At 35.7% G+C, this 21,116-nt stretch overlaps 2 protein-coding genes across 2 annotated transcripts in view; both read right to left on the reverse strand.

The window, feature by feature from the left end:
* Positions 1–1,153, reverse strand: part of LOC117932530 (beta-amyrin 28-monooxygenase-like) — a 3,153-nt gene extending 2,000 nt beyond the window's left edge. The window contains exons 1-2 of the mRNA XM_034853803.1: positions 1,127–1,153; positions 1,005–1,057 (exon numbers count right to left, since the gene is read on the reverse strand). Of these exons, the coding sequence (XP_034709694.1) occupies positions 1,005–1,057; positions 1,127–1,153 (80 nt within the window). The remainder of the gene's footprint in view (positions 1–1,004; positions 1,058–1,126) is intronic.
* LOC117932189 (K(+) efflux antiporter 2, chloroplastic-like) lies at positions 981–19,743 on the reverse strand. Its single transcript, XM_034853300.1, is given in 25 exon segments — positions 981–1,407; positions 1,641–1,715; positions 2,500–2,556; positions 2,753–2,823; positions 2,826–2,928; positions 3,010–3,032; positions 3,035–3,075; positions 8,619–8,677; positions 8,825–8,878; positions 9,735–9,884; positions 10,358–10,401; positions 10,404–10,566; positions 11,056–11,184; positions 11,283–11,356; positions 11,359–11,386; positions 12,959–13,048; positions 13,722–13,787; positions 14,355–14,423; positions 15,736–15,855; positions 15,964–16,023; positions 16,132–16,268; positions 16,680–16,770; positions 16,862–17,033; positions 17,463–19,180; positions 19,569–19,743. Coding segments are annotated over 24 exon segments (3,612 nt in total). The 5' UTR covers positions 19,076–19,180; positions 19,569–19,743; the 3' UTR covers positions 981–1,284.
* Positions 19,744–21,116: the final 1,373 nt, after the last annotated feature.

The raw sequence follows: 21,116 nt of genomic DNA on the forward strand, positions 1-21,116 counted from the left end.
TATATTTTAAATATATTTATTAAATCTATTATGATATTTTTTTAATTAAATAAGTTTTTTTTTTTACACTTTTAAAACACACACACAAGTATTATTACTTGTTTAATTTAGGAAGTGTGAGGCTATACCCGAAAATTGTTTCTTTTAATAATTTTTTGGACTTTTTACATTTATCTGTTTTTAAATATAAAAAAACAATTGAAATGATAGTTGTATGCGTAATTTAGATTTGTTGCACTTCAAAATTAATTTTAAATTTACGAGAATACTTCAAATATTATCTTAATTTTATTGAAGTTATATTTAAAAGAAATAAATTAATAAATAGTAAATTTTAAAATCATTTTTAAAAGAGAATTTTAAAATTCAATATTTAACTTTTTAACAATAAGAAAAATTTAGAAATATTTTTTCAATTACCATATTTAAAAAATATTTTGAATTTTTTTTAAATGAGAAAACAAAGTTGTTCAAAATTTATAATTGATTATTACCCTGTTAAAAATGGCATGGAATGTAAATTTGACTTATTAACCAATTTTTGTGAAAACATCAATTCTATTTCCCATTGACCCAATGACCCTCTACCCTGCAAAGAACGAGCAATACGGATTTATTTCAATTATTTAGGCACCTCTTGTAAGTTGTAATTTGTCACATTTTATGATGAAAAAATATGTTTTGAGGAGAGTTTTCAAAACCACTTCTTAATTATTTTTAAAGACAATTTTATTTGAGAATTCAAATATGAAAAATATATTTTTTTTCAACTTAATTCTCTATATAATTATACGTAATACAAAAAAAATTAAATTATTATATTTTTTGAATTAATAAACTATTTTCTACTATAAAGACTAAAGAGAATAAAAATAATTTAAAACAGAGTTTCCAAGTAGGTTCTTATTATTGCATCTCGTAAATGCAATTTCAACTAATAAAAGACAAAATATAAAATATAAAATAAAAACAGCAATAAAACCAAATGCTGGCAGGCAGTCTACCGGATCTCATAATCCTCTCCAAAAAGGGAAAATATGACGGTAATAACGAAGAACTACAAGAGATTAAGCAACGTTTTGAACAGCAATTTCATAGGGAGAAGTCTATCAAAATTTTATGAAACAAAAATTTCACCAATGAAGAGTTCCATTTTCACTTCTTTCTTGGTGATTTTATGTACAGTTTCTACCAAAGAAAAATGCAACCGCTATACAACTCTTTATGAGTTTTTTTTTTTTTTGATTCCTTCCTTTGATTTACCTGGGTAAAATTTGGTGTGATTCATACAGCTAATGTTCCCTCGGTGATCTGGTTCTCATCCGAAGAATCAGGGGGATGAGGTTTGGATTTACTCGCGATCCGAGAGAATCCATAGCCAAGGGAGCTTCCGCTTGCTTCACATAGCTGCAAAAGTAAATAATTCATTCCACATATCCCTTCAGATCGCAATTGTGAATAATCCAAAGAGAAGTATACGGTTCAATTCTCTCACTGGTCCGGAAGGGTTCAAATTCCTTCCTTTGCTACTTTAAAGGAATCAAATATAATTTTTTTTTCTTTACTTTTTGTTTTTTCTGGAACCAAACATAGGGTTAAAAAAAAAAAAATCATTTTAGAAACTGATCAACGTTGAGTACCTCAGTGAGCTCGGAGAGGTGGCGGGATCTGAACTCGTTGATTGTAGCTGCAATCTCTGATGTGGGCAATTTCGCCTAAAACAGGAAGCAAGAGAACTATGATTTTATCACACAAACATGGACAGAACTCTTTCAAAGGCAGACAATGTTGTTTATGGCCATTCCAATTCTAGAAATATCAGACTGGGTGGAATAAAGTTAAGCTGAAGCAAGAGATGAGCATGCGGTCAAGCACCTGAATCATTTTACCTTTTTTGACAGGCAAAAAGCAGATATTTGACAGTGCTTAAGCAAGGGGCACACCAAAGTATAATAGGCACCAACAGCCAAGCAAAAAAGAAAAGAGAGAACAAAAGGCAAGCTCCCTTTTGAATCATCTTTCCTTTTAAATGATAAAAACAATGAACAAACAGACCATCAATGGTTTAGGATTTTTGCATTAGGAGATCCTATTAAACTAAAATCTGACACCCTTAACCTAAAGCTTCACCATTTCATTATGTGTATTTATGTATGTAAAGAGAACTATGAGTAATAATTCATTCAACATGATGACAAGAACTCTTCAGGGTCAGTAATAAAATCAAGGAGATTGTCTCTTCAGCTTTGTGCATATGATATATGACCAAGCAATAAGCGTGTGATACACTCCTGCAACTAGCAATACTAACAAGAATACAACATTAAGAATATGTGCCAGAGTGATTCTGATTAAAACGCTTTTAAGCCATAGCATTTTTGCTAGTAGAGCTTCCATTAGAAATGGTTTTAATGTTGAGGATCTAAAATCCTGATTTTCCATCAGTTTAAATTAGCAATAGAATATTTAATATGACAGAGGGGTAATGATTCTGTTTACCTGTGCAAGAACAGCAGCTGCTAACTGCAGACTTGGTTCCAAGGTCTCTGGAACAACCTGTATGTTTTTTAACAGATGATGCGAAATAAAAGTCAAGGGGTGATTTAGAAGGGAAGACAAAAACCCTAAGAAAATATACTCCGATAATAGGTATTAGTTTTAGTAGTTGTAGAATTTCAATAACTAATGCAATAAATGCCCAAGAGGTCAAAAAATTACAGAATAGAAAAAGGGAAAGTAAAATTAATGATACCGCTGTTGCCCCAGCCTTTTCCAAATTAAGGCCATGATCAACATCATGAGCACGGACAAATGTTTTCACATTGGAAAATACTTGCTCAGGGCCCAAACAGTTCTATAGTTTGCACCAGGAGTATCTAGAGTTATTGCAGCAGCACATGCTCTTTCAGCACCAACTTTGTGGAGAACCTGTTCACTCAGTATATGGAAAAGCATATAAGAAAATGGAGCTGCTGGTAAGCATGCTATTTTTTGAAGATAAGGTCTTACCTCTCGACTACCAGCATCTCCAAATAAACAGGAAGGTCGAGGGCACGCCCCATTGCAACTCGATCACTGAAATAAACAGGAATGGTAATGTAACTAAACTGGGTGCTAGTGCAGAATATGCCTACTCATCAATACTACACAAATATGAAACATTCTTAAGGTCATCAACATAGTAGAAACGTGAAAATATAAATTGACTCCTCTCTTTTTTTCATTTTGTTACTTTCAAGTTGCCATTACCAAAACATTCACGGGGGGATACTTTGAGAAAATATGAGTTTTCCATATACTTTTTTTTTTTTTTTTATAAGTAAAGAGAAATATATTAAACAGAAAGAGGAGACACCAAACTAGTGCCCTCTAGGTATAAAGGGAGTATACAAAAGCAGCCCACATACTCTAAACCAAGGAAGTGGAAAGAAACCCCTACCCTTAACTAGAGCCTAGCCACTCAAAAAAGCTAACAAAAGAACGAGGGCTCAAAACTATAAACACCATAAACACCCTAACCCAAGACCACAGATTACATACAAAAGAATGTTTCAGCCTTTGGAGTGAAAGCACCTCATTCCCAAAAGCCAACAAATTTTTTTCCTTCCAAACTGACCAAAATATACATAAGGAGGCCATTTGCCACGCATTTTTACGGGTTTTCCCCACAAACGCTCCATGCCATCCAAGGAGAGTTTCCTTAACTGAACCAGAGAGAACCCAAGCCACACCAAAGAGAGAAAAAAGAAGATTTCACAATGTCTGCGTCTTAACACAATGCAGTAAAAGGTGATCCACCGTTTCTACTTCAGAAAGACAAAGAAAACACCTATTTGCCAAAGAGTACCCCCTCCTCTGGAGTTGCTCCAAAGTTAAGATTTTGCCCTAAGAAGCTTCCCAAGCGAAGAAAGCTACCTTAGGAGGCACATACGCTCTCCAAATACTATCATAAAGGAACAAAGCAGATCCTCCGGGCTCCAAAATAGAATAGAGTGACTTGATTGATAAATCTCCACTTCTAGATGCTGTCCAAACCACCTTATCCTCGTCCTCCCTTTGCACCCTAAAGGCTTGGATTTTCAGCATAAACCGCTCCACCATCTCAATTTCCCAATCATTAAGCGCCCTTGAGAAAAGAGGGGTCTAACCATCCCCTACACCATCTGGGTTCCACACATCCGATACCCAGCCATCTTTAGCTAGGGAAATGGCAAATAAAGAAGGGAAGGACTTGCAAAGAGGCTCATCTCCAAACCACTTATCCTTCCAGAATCTCACTCTCCTACCATTACCCACGCGCTAAACTGCTATACATACCCAACCACTCCTTTCTAATAGCTTTCCAAAGCCCTACACCATGCCTTCCACTTACAGCCCGAGTACACCATCCCCCCTCCTCTACACCATATTTGTGACTGATCGCTTGCTTCCACAAAGCCTCACTTTCAATGGCAAAACGCCAATTCCACTTACCCAAGAGAGCTTTATTCATCAAAGCTAAATTTCTCACCCCCAAACCACCTTTCTTTCTTTCCAGACAAACCAAGTTCCACCTAACAAGATGTGGCCTCTGTTCAAGAGTACCTTCCCCCCACAGGAAGTCCCTCTGAATCTTCTCCAACCTCAGCCTTACTTTTCTGGGCAAAAAAAAAAGAGACATGAAATAAACCAGCAAACTAGATAGAGTGCTCCGAATTAGGGTGAGTCTTCCCCTTTTGAAATATACTGTCTCTTCCACATAGCCAGCCTTTTCCGAAACCTCTCTTCAACACTATCTCATACCACCTTTGATTTGAAGGGTGCCCCCAAAGGCAGACCCAAATAACGGGAAGGTAGACCACCCACTTTACATCCCAACTCCAAAGCCAAATCCTCTCTATCATTCACCCTTCCCACCGGAATAAGTTCACTCTTCTCCAAGTTAACTCTCAACCCTGAGCAAGCCTCAAACCACATGAGAAGCCAGCTTAGATTCGTCAACTGATCCTGAGACTCCTCACAAAACACCAAGGTGTCATCCGCAAAAAGCAAGTGAGATATCAGAATCCCTTCTCCACCCCTGCCTCTTACCCTCCATCTTGATAAAAAGCCCCCACTAATGGCCCTTCTCATTAAGCAACTAAACACCTCCATAATTATCACGAACAGATAAAGGGATAGGGGGTCTCCTTGTCTCAAACCCCTTAAACTTTGGAAAAATCTGGAGGAAGAACCATTTATAAGAATAGAGTATCTTACAGTAGAGATACACCACTCTATCCACTTAATCCATCTCTCCCTAAAGCCCATTTTTTTTAGCACAGCCAACAAGAACTTCCAACAGACGTGATCATAAGCCTTCTCTATATCCAACTTGCACATCACACCCCCTGATTGCTTTTCAACCTGGAATCACAACCTCATTTGCAATCAAAACTGCATCAAGAATTTGTCTACCCTCCACAAAGGCATTTTGGGGTTCCGAAATCACTTTTCCCGTTACCTTCTTGATTCTATTTGCCAAAACCTTGGCCAACAACTTGTAAAGGCTTCCCACAAGGCCAATCGGTCAGAAATCTTTCAAATCTTCTGCACCTCCCTTCTTAGGGACTAAAACCAAGAAGGTGGCATTTAGAGATTTTACAAATTTGCCCCTTTCATGGAATTCTCTAAAAAAGCCCATAATCTCAACCTTCACCACATCCCACCCAAAAAGCCAAAACGCCATGGTAAAACCATCCGGCCCCGGGGCTTTGTCTTTACCTAGATCCGTAAGAGTTGCAAACACCTCTTCCTCCGAGAAAGGATTCTCCAACCCCTCAGCCTCACTGTTATCTAACCCCATAAAGGACAGCCTGTCGACACTAGGGCGCCACCCCTCTTCTTTTGAGTACAGCTCTTGAAACTCCCCCACCACACTGTTTTTTAAATTATTTTCCTCTGAGTGCCAACAACTATTAACTTTCAACTTGGATAGCCAATTTCTTTTACTATGAGCATTCGCTATCCTATGAAAAAATCTGGTATTATTGTCCCCCTCCTTCAGCCACAACTCCCTAGACTTCTGCCTCCAAAAAATCTCTTCCTTCATCACCCAAGACTTGTAGGACTCCCTTGCTCCATTTCTTGCTTCACATTCTTCCATATTTAAAGCTGCATATTTCTCCTTTACATCCCAATACTCAACCTGCATAAGAGCTTCACCCTTTTTAGTCTCAACGAGCCCAAACTCTTCTTTATTCCAAATCTAAAATGTAGTTGGATGTCCCTATAAATTTTAAACTCCCCCACCACGTCTTCATCTTGTCTTTGAAACCCTCCTCCTCCAACCACATATTCCAAATCTGAAAGGGGAAGGTCCTCTTCAACCCTCCTCCTTCTAGGAGGACTGGGAGTGATCCGAGACAGGTCTGGGGAATACCCTGCACAGCCCCATTGAACAGATTATCCCAATTGTCCGTCACTAAGAACCTATCCAGCCTAGACTGGACCTGGTTATTCAAGCCTCCTCTCCAAGTAAACGGGCCCCCCATTAAAGAAAATCCCTCAACTCCAAATCCTCTAACACTTCTGAGAATCTCCTCATTGAAGCAGTAAGCCCACCTCCCCTACTGCGCTCCTCTAGAAACCTTACCAAATTGAAATCCCCTCCCACACACCAAGGGTCACTCCATAACCCTTTAACTGACCCAAGTTCCTCCCAGAAATCCTCTTTATCTCTACTGCATACCGGCCTATACACTCCAATGAACACCCACACTACACCATCCAACCCACACTACACCATCCACTCCACACAATTTTTAAACCGGCACGAAATTGTGGACATAATTGAAAATAAATAAATGAAAAGACCAGATTTAGTGGACATAATTGTGAACGACTGAAACTGAATAATAAGAAATTGGAACATACAATACTTTGTAAAAGAAAACTTCCAAGCTGAGGAGATTTCAGATAGCTTTAAATAATAATAATGATAGTTAATAACAAAATAATAATTCAAACCCCACTCATCCAAAGCTAGTATCAGACTTTCATTTTGTTTTTCCTTAATAAGAATGCCAGAACCAGATTTGATTAGGAGATCTCCAGACACTTTACAGTCTCCCGTATATTCCTAGGACTTCATTAGAAATGAACAAACATTCTTCAAATTCGGCCCTTAACAGGATTTTGCATAGATGATGGGAAGAACTAACACTTGTCTAATTCTGGATAACCTAATCCGGAAAGCAAAAGAATCAAGTATCACATCCTAACAAGACATGTTAACCCATACTTAATTTCTCAATGTTCTGCACAAATTCCTATATTCCAACAGGATTGCATTGAGTCTGCCTTTGTTGCAAAACGAAAGCAGCTTAAAGTGAAAATTTGATACAGGTTCCATGAGAAACCTGTTCTTCACAATATTTGCAGGAACTAGAACAAGCCTCAAACAATACGTCTTTGCCAGAAGGCGTTTCAAGGGCATGTTAGTATGAAGGCTCACTTAGAGGAGATATCCATGCTCCTGCGGAAGATCACCATATCTTTAATGCTAAGTTTGGTTCCAAGGAAAGGGAAAAAAAAAAAAGCTAAGGAAAATGATTTTTATCATGCTTGATTTACTATGAAAAATGCAAAAGAAAATCAAATCTAATTAAAATTAGTTAAAAACTCATGCATTTTCAAATTATTTAATCTTTGCATAGAGGAAGAAAAATTAGTGAAAAGAGTTAGAAGAATAAAAATAATTTATTAACTTTAGATTTATTTTTTATTTTCCTCCACTTTTTATTTCCTTTTTTTTTTCATCTCTATTATTTTTTCCTCACATTTTCCTTCAAATTTTTTGAGAATCAATCATATCCTAAAAAAAAAAATTTGAAATCCCTGAGTTGAAGGTGACACTAACATCTCCATGTTGGCACTAATAAAGATTCTCGCAGTCCTTAGCTGAAATATTGTTTGTGTTTGACGGTTTGATAATGCACTTTCCCTTGATACTTGTGTAGAACACTCATATAGATGGCAAATTACATTTACAGCATTGCTAAAGAGACATTTCTGGGTTCTGCCCATTGTTTGCATAAAATTAAATAAGAAACCATATTTAGGTGGTGTTTTTTTTTTATTATTTAAATCTAAACAAAACAAAATTTATTGAACTCTAAATACAACTTAATAGTATTAAGTATTAAGTTGTTTGTTTTATTATTTTATTTTTGGTAAGTATTAAGTATTAATAGGGAAAGGGTCGTATTGAGATTGTGTCTTGCTTATTTCAAAAAGTTATTTTAGCATTCAACAAAAAATCAAATATTTTGGCTTTTTTCTATTCAATCAAAAAAAAATTTAAATAAGTAATAAGTAAAAAAAAAAAAAAGTTAAAAATAAATCATCTAAAGTCTAATATCAAATTGCATTCAGCATTAAGCTAAAAAAACAAGCACCACCTTAGTGTAATGCTATCCTAAGTAGCAAATCATTTTACCAAGATCATCATTTCAACATTGCAAAATAAATCATCCAAACCAGATCACAACCAAATATTGGCTTATTTCATACACTAAGGAAACCATAGGACTAATTCCATTGATTTCCTAAGAAACATGTGTCAGTGTGATGTAATCAAGCAAAAGAAGAAACTTTACCTCCTCACATCAAGTGCAACAAATGGAATTAGTCGTTCTGAGAGAAGCTGAGCAATGATCTAAGAAGTTAAAAAGAAAAATCAGAGACAAGTACGGTTACAAATGAATTTTGTATTCCAGTTAAAAAAAAAAAAAAAAAAGCATTCACTATATAAAACTGATTTCAAATTAATTTATTAAACAAAAAATGGAAATTTTGACAATACCTGTCCAACACGTCCAAATCCACAAATGATAATATGATCTTGCAAATCATCTGTCTGGAAACAAAATCATGCAATAGGAAATCAAGATTGAAGAAATCAGTAACTACACCAGTATAATCTTGGTGTTAACCATACAGAACATATCTTTCCATCAGAACAAACACCACTGCTACCTACGATTATATAATGAGAATGAATCTAAATAACAGTAACAGTAAAGATAAATGAGCATGAATCTAACTGATATCGATATTCAATAGGTACATTTATCACCAATAAAAACCTAAATAAAATAAAAGGAAAAAGAAAAAAGTAAAAACCAACAAACAAACTGCCATAGCTGTCATTTTTTTTTTTTTCCTTTTCAGGTATCTTTTCATGGAGTCTCAGTGGTGACACTTGAAGGAGGAAAATCCCATATTCTACGAGCAGACCACCAATTTACCAGCAACAAAACCCCTTTAAGTGATTTAAGCACAACCAGTATATAATATTGAAATACAGAAAAAACACGGTGATGCACCTTAAAGGCAAAAGGGTTCCACATCCTTGAAATCAGTGCATTTAAGAGCACATGAAAACAATTCCACTCCATTGTAGATAAGATAACTAGTCAATTGTTTCTACAACTCCTCTATGTTTTTACCAACCCTATAATATATTAAGGGAAAAAAGTTTCACAACCTCGACATCAAAGACAATAAAGATCACATCAAAAAATTCAGCCCAGTGCGGGTAAGGATCACCTAACTCAACATTTTTATACCTCCATTATCTTTTTGTCTCCCTTGTGATATATCTCAAATGAATAACCAAGCTAGTTTTGGATGTGTTCATGCATCAAAAACTCACCATGTCAATATATGCTTCTGTAATCAATAGCTGTGAACCATTATATTGAGAATTTTACCTCACTCTCAACAGGTAACAAACTTCGCACATCATGCTGCTCAAAACGAGACGCAATTAATTGTCCTCCAGCAGCTAACCATGGGGTCAGGGCCATAGAAATGCCCACCACAAGAAACAGCAAAGATGATAGCTGAGGAGACATTATGCCCTGCAAACAAGGCTAATTAGCAAAGTCCTAACAATGACAATGATAATAATTTTCATTCAATTCAGGAAAATTAACTGTATCCCCTCTTGACAGTAGGCTCTATCAAACAAGATGGCTTGGTGCGTTACTGAGTGAAATTTCATCTTACAATCAAAATACAGATGGGCCTTCAAAGAAGCATTGGATTAACTTGTCAATCTAGCATCCATGACAGGTTAATCCTATATGCTTATACATCGCTAAACATTTCCCAGTTCGGATCAAAATATGGTGTCAAGTTTCTACTACATGAGCCAAATTGCCAAATGAAAAATTAAAATCTGTCACCTATGAAGCATTAAAGTAACAAATTGGATCTAGAATTGTTAATTGGATCTACAAGAGTGACTTCCAAAAAGTTGATAAGGCTGTATAAACAATAATGTTAACCAGTAAATCTCATGAACAAAGTATTAAGTTCACAGAAAGGAAACCTGATTAACAGCTTCACCAAAAGCCACAAAAGCAAATTCTCCCCCGGAGCAAGAAGAAGACCAACTCTTATTGCAGATATGATTGAAATGCCAAAAAGTTTGCCAACTAAAGCAACCAATAAAGCCTTGCCACCAATTAAGAGTCCTAATGTCCCCATTATAACTGGAAAGTTTGAAATAAGAAGCTTTGGATCAATAGACATTCCCACCTGGAAACCCACAAAAAGATTTCCGTTAATAGAAATATCAAGAATCATGATTCAGTAATACAGTGGTAATATCAGCCTGCCAAATTGAAAACCAATATCCCAGTCAAATAACCAAGTGATATTCCTCTCATGTGGCAGTAAGACTGGTGCCATAATTTTTTATTTTTTTTATAGGTAATTTTGCTCCCATTGGGACTTGAACCTAGAACCTTCCACAAACCCTCCCCATCCCTTTACCACTTGAGTCAAGCCTTAAGGGCTGGTGCCATAAAATTTATTTGATGAAAATACAAATAAATAACAGAAAGAATGAAATTCCACACAAGTGGCCCAAAGGTGGAAGATCAAAACAGCTCAAAGAGTGGGCACTACATTTACAATGGATACATTCTCTCCAAACAGGTAACTTCAAGGAATAGAAACGAGGTTTATATATTAGGAATGGATAAATAAATGCCTCTCTTGGATATGGCATGGTGAAGAACCTACCGTCATGAAGAAGAGACCCAATAAAAGGCCACGATATGGAGCAATATCTGATTCAACCTGTAAGGAAAATTCAGTTTCTGCAAGAAGCAAACCAGCCAAAAATGCTCCCAATGCCATGGAAAGGCCTGCCTGTTCAAGAAAAATGATTTTTTCTTAAGGAAAAAAGGGAGACACAACTTGATTGGTATAAGAAAAGAATAATAATAATTATGAAAAGCATCCAATACCCTGGCTGTAAGGAGACTAGTCCCCAAGATAACAAGAAGTGTATTGGCAGAAAATATCTCTGCATTTTGATTTCAGCAATTTGCTTATAAATTGGTCTAAGTAGCTGCAAAATCAGATGCAAAAAAATAAGTGCAAGGTGCAGGCTGTACTTCATATAATAACTGAAGGAGAAACATATCAGATGCTGTAACACAAGTCTCAATTAAAAAAGGTGAACCTTTCAAAATTATCCTCTTCAAGGGATTTAAAATTGATATTAAGCTATTATTTTTTTCCCTAAGGGAACAAATGTTTTAGCACCAGAAGTTCTAATCAAAATTTACATCAAGTAGCTTAACTTAGTCTAAACCATACTCAACCACTTACAAATTCCAATGCCAACTTGGCCTGACAAAAGTGAAGAAAAGCACAAGCTCAAAGCAAGAAAAAATAGAGTGATGACATATGAAACCACATTGAATAATCTAACATAGAGGTGTTGCAGGTTTAGCCTATAATATGATCAATAAGATCAAATGATGAGCAGCATTAATGATCTTACAATCCATGTATTTTAGAAAAAGTGAACCTATAATTGATAATGTATCTCCTGCAACACAATGGTTCCTTATTGCCAGGCATACCAACACTATCCATATAATATTATGATTGTCTTAAGTACATAATTAAAGAAGATTCCTCTCAATTTCTAAAGATTTTTTTCTTTTGACAAGTAAAACAGGTATTGTATTAATGAAAAGGTATACACGACATATACATATACAAAAAACCAATAGGGGCGATAACACAACCACACCCTATGGGGAACCTAACCAATCCACAAAATCTATCAAAGAAGTAATACTATCCCCCATGTACACTCTAATCCAATCCCAAAATAAATACAAAAAAAATAAAACCTTTTAAAAGTTTGATCTAAGCATTCCCTATTCTCAAAAGCTCTCCTATTTCGTTCCCTCCAAATGGACCAAAAAATGCATAGAGGAGCAACTTTCCATGCCTTTTTCCTTTTTTTACCAACCGGGCACCATTCCAACTTAGAAGCACCCCCTCACAGAAGACTGCATCACCCACTGAATATGAAAAAGAGCACAAACCAGCTGCCACAATGTACTTGCTTTCAGACAATGCAGAAGTAAATGATCTCCCGTTTCCTCTTCAGCCTTGCATATGTAGCACCTGTTTGGCATCCTCCATCCCCTCCTTTTGAGTTGATCCTATGTCAAAATCTTAGCCCAAGTTGCCTCCCAAGCAAAAAAGCTAGCCCTAATAGGGGCCCAAGAGTTCCACACTGTACTATGCGGGAAAGGCTCCACTCTCCTACTTGCCAGAGAGGAGCAAAAGGACCAAATTGAAAAACCACCATCCTTAGTCTCCAACCAAATCATGGCATCAAAAGTACCTGAAACGATGGAGTAGTTATGCAACCTCCTGAATAAGGCATCTACCTCCTCTAACTCCCAATCATTGAATGGTCTAATAAACCTCGGTCCCCAACTACCCCCGTCCCAAACATCTACCACCCAAGCATCCTTAAAGAAAGCTATAGCATAAAGACACGGGAACTCATCCCTCAATGACTCAATTTCTAAAGATGCTAAAAGAGTTGGAGAACTCAAGAAAACTCCCCAATCAAAAGTTTAGACATGGTTGAATCAAAACATGCATGACTTACCAAGCGTCCACCAGCAATTATGGCAGCAATGGCAACTAATGCCTTAACAGCAGCCAGTCCGAGAGCTTCAGCAATGGCTTGAAAACCAATCTGAAAACAGAATTGTGGCCATGATAACAACATAAGAACAGAAGCAGCAGTAATAGTAGTGACAACTGACAACAAAGAAGCATGATCAACACATGGAGAAATTCAATAACTCGTAATTTATACTATTCCAAGAACGAAATTACTTAATTCAGATCATATGATCTGGTCCACGAATACGGCATGCTTAATAAAGAAATAGAAACAGAAGTACCTGAATCCTTGCATTTTTACCTCTGAAAAATAAAGAATTAAATTGATTCCCAGTCCAACAACAAATGAAGCAAATATTTGTTCAAATAATAAACAAGATCCATTTGAAGTTGAAGAAATCTAAATCAAGAAGCTCAGTAAATCAATTGTACTTCTCTGGAACTATATCCAATTCTTTCCCTGATACAAATACAAGTTTTAAGGGCTTGGCCCCCATCATTTTTACCAACTGAAACTTGGGGAAGGTTGCCTGACAATTTTGGTAATGGAGACAAAGCATTAGAAACATGAACAAGCTTTTTTTCTTTAATTAGCCAAAAGATTTATAGATAACAACAGAAAAACCATACACCAAGGTATATAGGACATTAAAAAGAGCAATATTGGCTACTGTTGTAAATAATAAGAATTCAATCCATTCACTACCATACTAAAAAGATGAGTAAATTGTTGAAAAGGTTACCCCTCCTTTAGATGAATTTGGTGAAATCAGAGGTATGAGGATTAGAAGAACCACAACAGCCAAATCCTGAAAAAAGAGAACAAAAAAACCAAGATGAAAAGAAAAAGGAAACTTTCAAATCATGTTCAAGATTTCAACATAAACAAAATTTCACTAAATAATTAAAGTGCAAAGAAGAAGCCCAAAATAATGACAGGAAACAGAATCCCATGAATCATTAAAAGGAGCAAAGCATGCATGAAAAAAAAAATATAAGCTTAAAGAACCAACAAACATGGACTAATCACACATCATCTTAAATTTTTGAATTAAATAATAAAAAAAATGAGGGAAGAAGAAGAAGGAATGGGATGCATTATGCTGGGAACTTGAAACGCGCATGATGCAAACATTTCTATTCACAGATGGGTACCATATTCCTGCAGCTGTAGGGGCCTTCATCACTGCTTAATGTGAAAATATGGGTGCCAGTATGGCACAGTATGGTCACAAAAGCAAGGATACAAATTTTCATATGTATCAGAATGTATTAGCAAGCATAAGGACCGCTTAAAGAACCACTTCTTTAACCATAACATTCATTTCATGATAATATGCCTCCTAGCTTTGCCATTTATGAGACCATAAAGATACCTGGAAAAGCAAGACAGAAAATGTAGCACGTCCATGACGTGAGGTGCTCTCCCCTCGCTCCTGCAGCACCTGAAGAAGAAAGCTGCAAAGCTTAGCTCATTTTCCCATCAAAAGAATGACAACCAATAAGGAGGTTGCATTGAAGACTACTGAATCTCTAAAACAATTAATTGTTCTAGAGGGAAAGGCGCAAGTTTCAGTTCTATATTTTCCAGGGATTAAGCCACACTATCGCAAGGCAAGAATATCTCAAGTCTTAATTTCTAAAACAAAATCACTTGGTGAATTTTCTCTCTCCTTTTCCCCTTCTACACTTTCCATCACTTTTATGCAGCCTTTTCATAGTAAAAGAACATAAGTTTTTACCCTTTAATTTGGGCAGATCACCATTTTTGTCATCCAAATCATGAACAACATATGGATTGAGTCAGGCTGCCCACCTGGGGGGAAAGGCTGTGGTTTAGTGAGCAAAAGAGCAATGAACCACCTAAGCACCCTAAATGGCCAGCCAACATACTAAAATTAGGAGAAGGTTGCATGAAACTGATCATTAATCAGACCCTGTAATTAGCTTAAATCAGTTCATGTCAGGAAGACTAAGGGGTAAAAAGGACATTGAATTGTTGCACGCCATGATTACACCCAAAAGAAGCCAAGAATAAAATCTAATTCAATTTGTTTTGCAACCTTCTATTTGCAGTAGCTTTGGAAGAAGCAGTGTTTAAATGTTAAAATAGGCTAACAAATTTCAAGTATCTTTTTTCTGATAGGTAAATAGAGCTTGAATTAGAAGCACCTGGAAGTGGTGAAAACAGTACATACAAAGTATACAATTAGAACGCCCAAGAAACTAGGCAAAGAAGACAAAAAAACCTTTCCCCTAACTAAACGTATAGCCATTCTATAAAATCAATCATAGATAAAGTATGATCCTTTATAAACACCCTAACCCAATTTACAAGAGTATACAAAAAGGAATGCTCTAAAGCTTGGTCGGACCATTCGAAATCATTAAACGCTCTTTCATTTCTTTCCTTCCATAAAATCCACATTAAGCATAAAGGGGCAGCCCTCCAAGCCTTCTCCCTTCTAGTATCTATTAAAAATAGTAAATAAATTTATTGTAACTGAATTAGGTTACAGATAGCCTTTGGTATAGGAACAAGCTTTTCAGACACTCAGCCGCGTGTTTAGGCAATTGATTCTTAAGCAAGCAAATTGGAATTCATAGAATGCAAAGCATCCCATCTTAGGTGCAGAACGTTTTCCTAGATGAATACTACTGATGCAATGACCACATTTTCCACTGTCCACAAAAGGTTGGCAAAATGAATAACCACAGTACTATTTCACTTAAAGTAAAAGAGGTCCTAATCATAACCTGGAGGACAACAGCAGTAGAGGATAATGCCAGGCCATTCCCAATAACAATTGCAGCAGGACCAGGCTGCCCAGATATAAAATGAGTAACCAAGCCAACCACCACCGCCGTCACCAAAACCTGCATTTTCATGCACATTACATATCTAAGGTATTAAACTCATATACAAAAAGGGCTAGCTAGCAATGCACAGTCAACAACAATAAGAGAATGAAGTTTCCTAATCACCTGAGCAGTGCCCAATCCAAAAACATATTTCTTCATGGAACTCAGCCTTTCAACAGATAGCTGCAATGCAGACAGAAGGTTCAATTTTTTTTTTTTATTCATTTATAAAGAACATCATTGTCTTAGATTAACAAATAAAAAAAGTAATAAAGATTTTATGGAGTCCACCTCAAGACCAATATTAAATAGCAAGAAAACAACTCCAAATTCTGCAATCGCTTTGGTCCCATGTACATGACGAATAATAGAGAGACCATAAGGCCCAATCAAGATACCAGCAGCCAAGTAACCAAGAACAGGACTGCCTAAACATGCAGCAGATGGAAGACACACTATCAATGAAACAGTACAGAAACTTGGCAATAAACTTTGAAAGGAAATGAAGGCACAGTGACATATATATGCAGATGATGGTTCAGTGCAGGAAGGATGAGCAATATATTCTTCAAGAAACCATAGTTTTATGATCCTAACAAAATTTAATGCACTATATCTGTGCAGTTTAAGAAAGCATAATGAATAACAAACAAGGAAAGTGAAGCAGAAGATCCAAAATGCAAAGCAGCAATACATCGGCAAAATTTCTTCTAGTGATAATGTGAAACTTCTCTACCAAAAATACCCAAATGCTAAAAGTATGTACCATATCACATTAAAAAAAATAATAATAATAATCCAGTTCAGAGTTAGATGACCAAGTACAAGAATTCAGTTACCTCCAGGAATTTTCTGGAATATAGGCACAAATATAACACTTGCTAGCAGTAACCATAACATGTCAAAAAGGGAAGCTTCTTCCTCATTCATCTGAGAGAAAAGGAAAGAGATATGAGAAAGTGCACTAAATGTTGGCCTTTAGCCCAAAATTGGAACTAATATAAGTGGACATCAGTCATGCCTCTTGGTGAGGAAGCATAGCAATTAGTTTCTTAATTCTCTTGGGCAGTTTTCGTATCTGTCGGACCAGAGGCTTCGCATTTGAGGAAACTTCTTCAATACTAGTGGTAATGACATCTGGTTGATGAAGCACCAGAGAACTCCTCTCTGCTCGATTAGAATAAAAGGTGACCCTGCAATAAATTATGACAACTTGTGATCAAAGGAAGGCAACCTTTAAACCCAACAAAACAATCAAATAACAGATATGTGTAAAAGAAAAAATAATAGGCTAGCCTCCAATTCTCAACCACAAAGCTATTTTTTTATTTTTATTTTTTGAGGCATCCTTGTGAACATAGTGTCTACAAAGCATTCCTGACCGAACAACATTTTCTCAATCAAAAGTACCATTGAAAAATAAGAAAAAGGGCTCTCATCGAAAAAAAAAAGGAGAAAAAGGGTCATACCAGATGAAAGATGGAGCACAAAATTATTAATATCTGGCAAGCACATGATATACAAAGCAATTCTTTCTTGCAGTTTTACAAGATGAAGATAGAACAATAAAAATAAACAGAAAAATACAAACAGGGAAAGTCCAAGTTCAATAGAATACATACCCAGCCCCGAGAAGCAACATTCCAACAACCAACTTGGGCAATTGCCTCCTAGCAGACTCCATGAGATCTGTCCCATCTACTGTGAAAGAGAAGAATGATGCAGAAAAGAACCGAGAAGATTTCTTTAATAATATTTTTGGAGCATTTAACATTGAACTGTCCCTTGTCAAATCCTTCTGTGTTTCCTGTTTTTTTGTTTGAACCCCAGTCTTTGATTTTTCTGTTTCTGCTTCAGATTCTTTAGGAGACTCCAAACTTAATTTCCCATTCTCTTGATCACTCAAATCATCATATTGTTTCAACTCTTCAAAAGGCTGGCTATCTGATAAAGACTCGCTAAGAAAACTAACACCTTCAGTTGGCATATCTCTCTCTCTTTCAACACTAACATCACCAGAAATTCCTTGACTTGCCTTTTCCTCCTCAACAAGAGTCTCATCACTGAAGACTGGTCCTTGAGTAGTTTCAGGGGTTTCAACCTGAGAATTTGAGAGACTCTTCTCTACTTTCTGTATGGCAATCTCTGCATCATTAACATGCTGCGTAGCCTCGAGTTCAAAAGCAACAGCTTGTTCTGCCAAAAGCATTATGTTTGCCACCTCCTCCTCTGCTTTCAAAGCATCCATCTGTGTTTTCTCTGCCTTTTCATTCAACTTATCCACTTCCTTCTGCAACTCCTCCTTTCTACACTGCAAGCGTCTCAGCTCTGCCTCACAACTCAATAAAGTTGCCTTACAGTGCCTAATATCTTCCTGGGCAACTAAAAATGCCTCTTCCTCTTTCCTTAATGAACTAAACCCTTCCATTCTGCTTTCATCTTCTGAGTCACTCTCTCTAGAAATTTCTGGTGAAATACTCACTATTTTTGCAGCTTCCAATGATTCTTTAGCCACCTGAAGCCTCGCTTCAGCTAAAGAAAGAGCCATTGTTGCTTTCTGAACAGCTTCTTTGGCAATACATTCTTCATTTACAATTTCTTGAATAGTATTAAGCACAGAATTAACATCATTCCAAGCAATTGCTGCTTCATCCTGCAAGGCTATGGCGGCTTCTGATATTTTCTGAGCCTTATCCTCAAACATGGTACTATTAAGACTTGCAACTTCCAATTCTTTAATAGCCTTCTGCAACACTTCCCTCAATTCATCCAAACTCAGCGCTTCCACTACTTCCCCTTCTCCTTCTCCCTCTCCCAACCTATTCAACTGGTCACCATCATCAGGTCCAGCTATTGAACTCTCATCATGACTTTCTAAAAATTCTACATTTCTACCATTGCCATCAATATATGCTAAAGAATCATTGCTTTGACACTTAGCCCTTGAACAACTTAAAGCAATATTAAAATCGTAAATCAATGATCTCCTTAAATTCTTACCCTCAAATTCTTGCTTGAAAACCCTGGTCAAATTGAAACCACTAAAGGCAATCATTTTCTTCATCTTTTTATTTGGATATGCTCTGGAAATAAGCTTTGGATTTCCAATAGAGTTGCTATTAAAACCTGGACTTCGAAACCTAAAGCGCGAATCAAATCGATCCAAGGTTTTATAACTTGTGCCTTCACCATTAAGAAAAACATTGGGCTGCCGAAAACTACATGCAAAATCCATATCTCTGGAACTTCTTAGAACAATCTTCTACACTAAATAAACGCTGTCTATAACCCCACGATAAAACACATTTCAAATACTTCCTTTACCCTTCTAATCAAATACCTGGTGAAACAAAGAAAATTCATAATCAAATCAATCCAAACATTAACGCGATTGAATTGAATCTGCATCAGTAAGTAACTCTTGAGTCTAACCCTAGAATCATAAGAAAAACATAATAAATGCCACGAATTACATAGTGTAAGCTTAAGGCTCCGTTTGGTTACTGAGAAAAACCAGGAAAACAAAAGAAATGAAATCAAAGTATTGAATCTCAAAATTTTCACCATCGAAGACATGTAGAGCTCTCCGACTTACTAGTACGTTTTTCAATTTTCGAAAACGAAAACAGTAGAGAACAAAATCGCCACTCTGTTTCCTACTCTCTTCCTCCGTTTTTCTCGAAAAACAAACGGAGAGAAAATGAATGAAAGAAAAAGAGAGAACTGACCGATCATCAGAAGCGAGTTCGGAAGTAGAACTGAGAAAATCAGAGAAAGTTCAATAGAGAAAATGACAGAACACTGAGAATTGAGTTAGCTGCTCTCGTGAGAGAAAGCCAAAAGAGCATGAAAACGATGATTCTCTCGCTCTCTCAATTTCTCGCTCCGCCTGTTTGGAGAGTGGGAAAAGCAAAGAAAGTAGCTGATTGGTGGACGTATTTTTAATTCTATGAAATTATTGAAATACCCTCTTGTACGGTTCATGCCAGTTTAGCTAGTGAGAAAATGGGTAAATTTGTCCGAAGGCACAAAATCATTTGTTTAAAAATATCAGGCGTACGAATGTACAACATTTCTAGCATGGTGTACAATCAGTTACAGCACAATATATCAACGCTTCATTCCCATGCGTTTTGAAATGGATTAAATATTTATTAATGTCAAAGGAAAATGAGGATTTTAATAAATCTTTTTTTATTTTAAAATATAAGATAAATTCAAGCGAAAAATGAAAAAATATTATTTAAAAAAAATTCATGGTTTTACCATTATTAAAAATAAAATATTATTTCCATGTTTTTAAAAATTATAAAAAAAAAATAGACATATTCATCATGCATTATTTCTTGATTAAACCTTTCCACTTATAGCTATTAAAAAAGTTTCTTTATCATTTTTAAGATCTTGAATACCTATAATTAATTTTTAGATTTTTTATTCAATGAAATCTAATTTAAAAAAATAAAATAAAAATAAGAAAGATATTAAAATATAAAACTAAAATTTTATTTTTCTTGATTTCATAAGAAAAATATATATTTTTTCTGTATCTGAGTTATTAACTTAAAAATAATTAAAAAGTGTCTTTAAAAATTAGGTTCTTAAAATTATTTTTAATCCCTTTAATATTAATGTTTTGTACAGAATATGGAAAAAAAAAAAATAGATCATTGCCCTTTAAAAAAACGTTTTCTCTCTCCCTTGGGGAGTTGAGAAAATTAAATCGTGAGAGGTCCATTTTTCTTTGGGGTGAAATTACTAGAATGCCAACAGGTAGATGGGGGAGTCGATTTATGCTAGGGATATTCCATGGGAAATTCGGATTGAAGCGCGTGATGGGCAGACGCATTTGGGAGTTAGGTGGGACAACCCTCCTCCATTCGTTATAAAAATAATCCCAGACACGGCACTCTGTCCCCATGCCAAAGTTTCAATCATGTGTTTGGTGGCGTGTTTTTATTACTCCACTGGGTCTTTATTAAGGGCACGTTTGAAAACAACTTTTCAAAGTAGTTTTCTAATTTTAAAAACACAACATTTCTTTTAAAATGTAATTTAAAAAAAAAGGTTATTTTTTTAATAACATATTTAAAATATTTTTAATTATTTTTTTGTAAAATATTTGATAAATAATTAAAATCTTGAATAATACTTTCAAAACTGTGTGTTATGCATGAATATATAATATCTTCACAAATAATAAAATAATAAAATAAAAAAATTATTTTCCATATTTGTATTCTGAAATATAATTTTGTTTTTAAAAACAATTGAAA

This window comes from Vitis riparia, chromosome 15 (assembly GCF_004353265.1).
Source record: "Vitis riparia cultivar Riparia Gloire de Montpellier isolate 1030 chromosome 15, EGFV_Vit.rip_1.0, whole genome shotgun sequence".
Classification (NCBI taxonomy): Eukaryota; Viridiplantae; Streptophyta; class Magnoliopsida; order Vitales; family Vitaceae; genus Vitis; species Vitis riparia.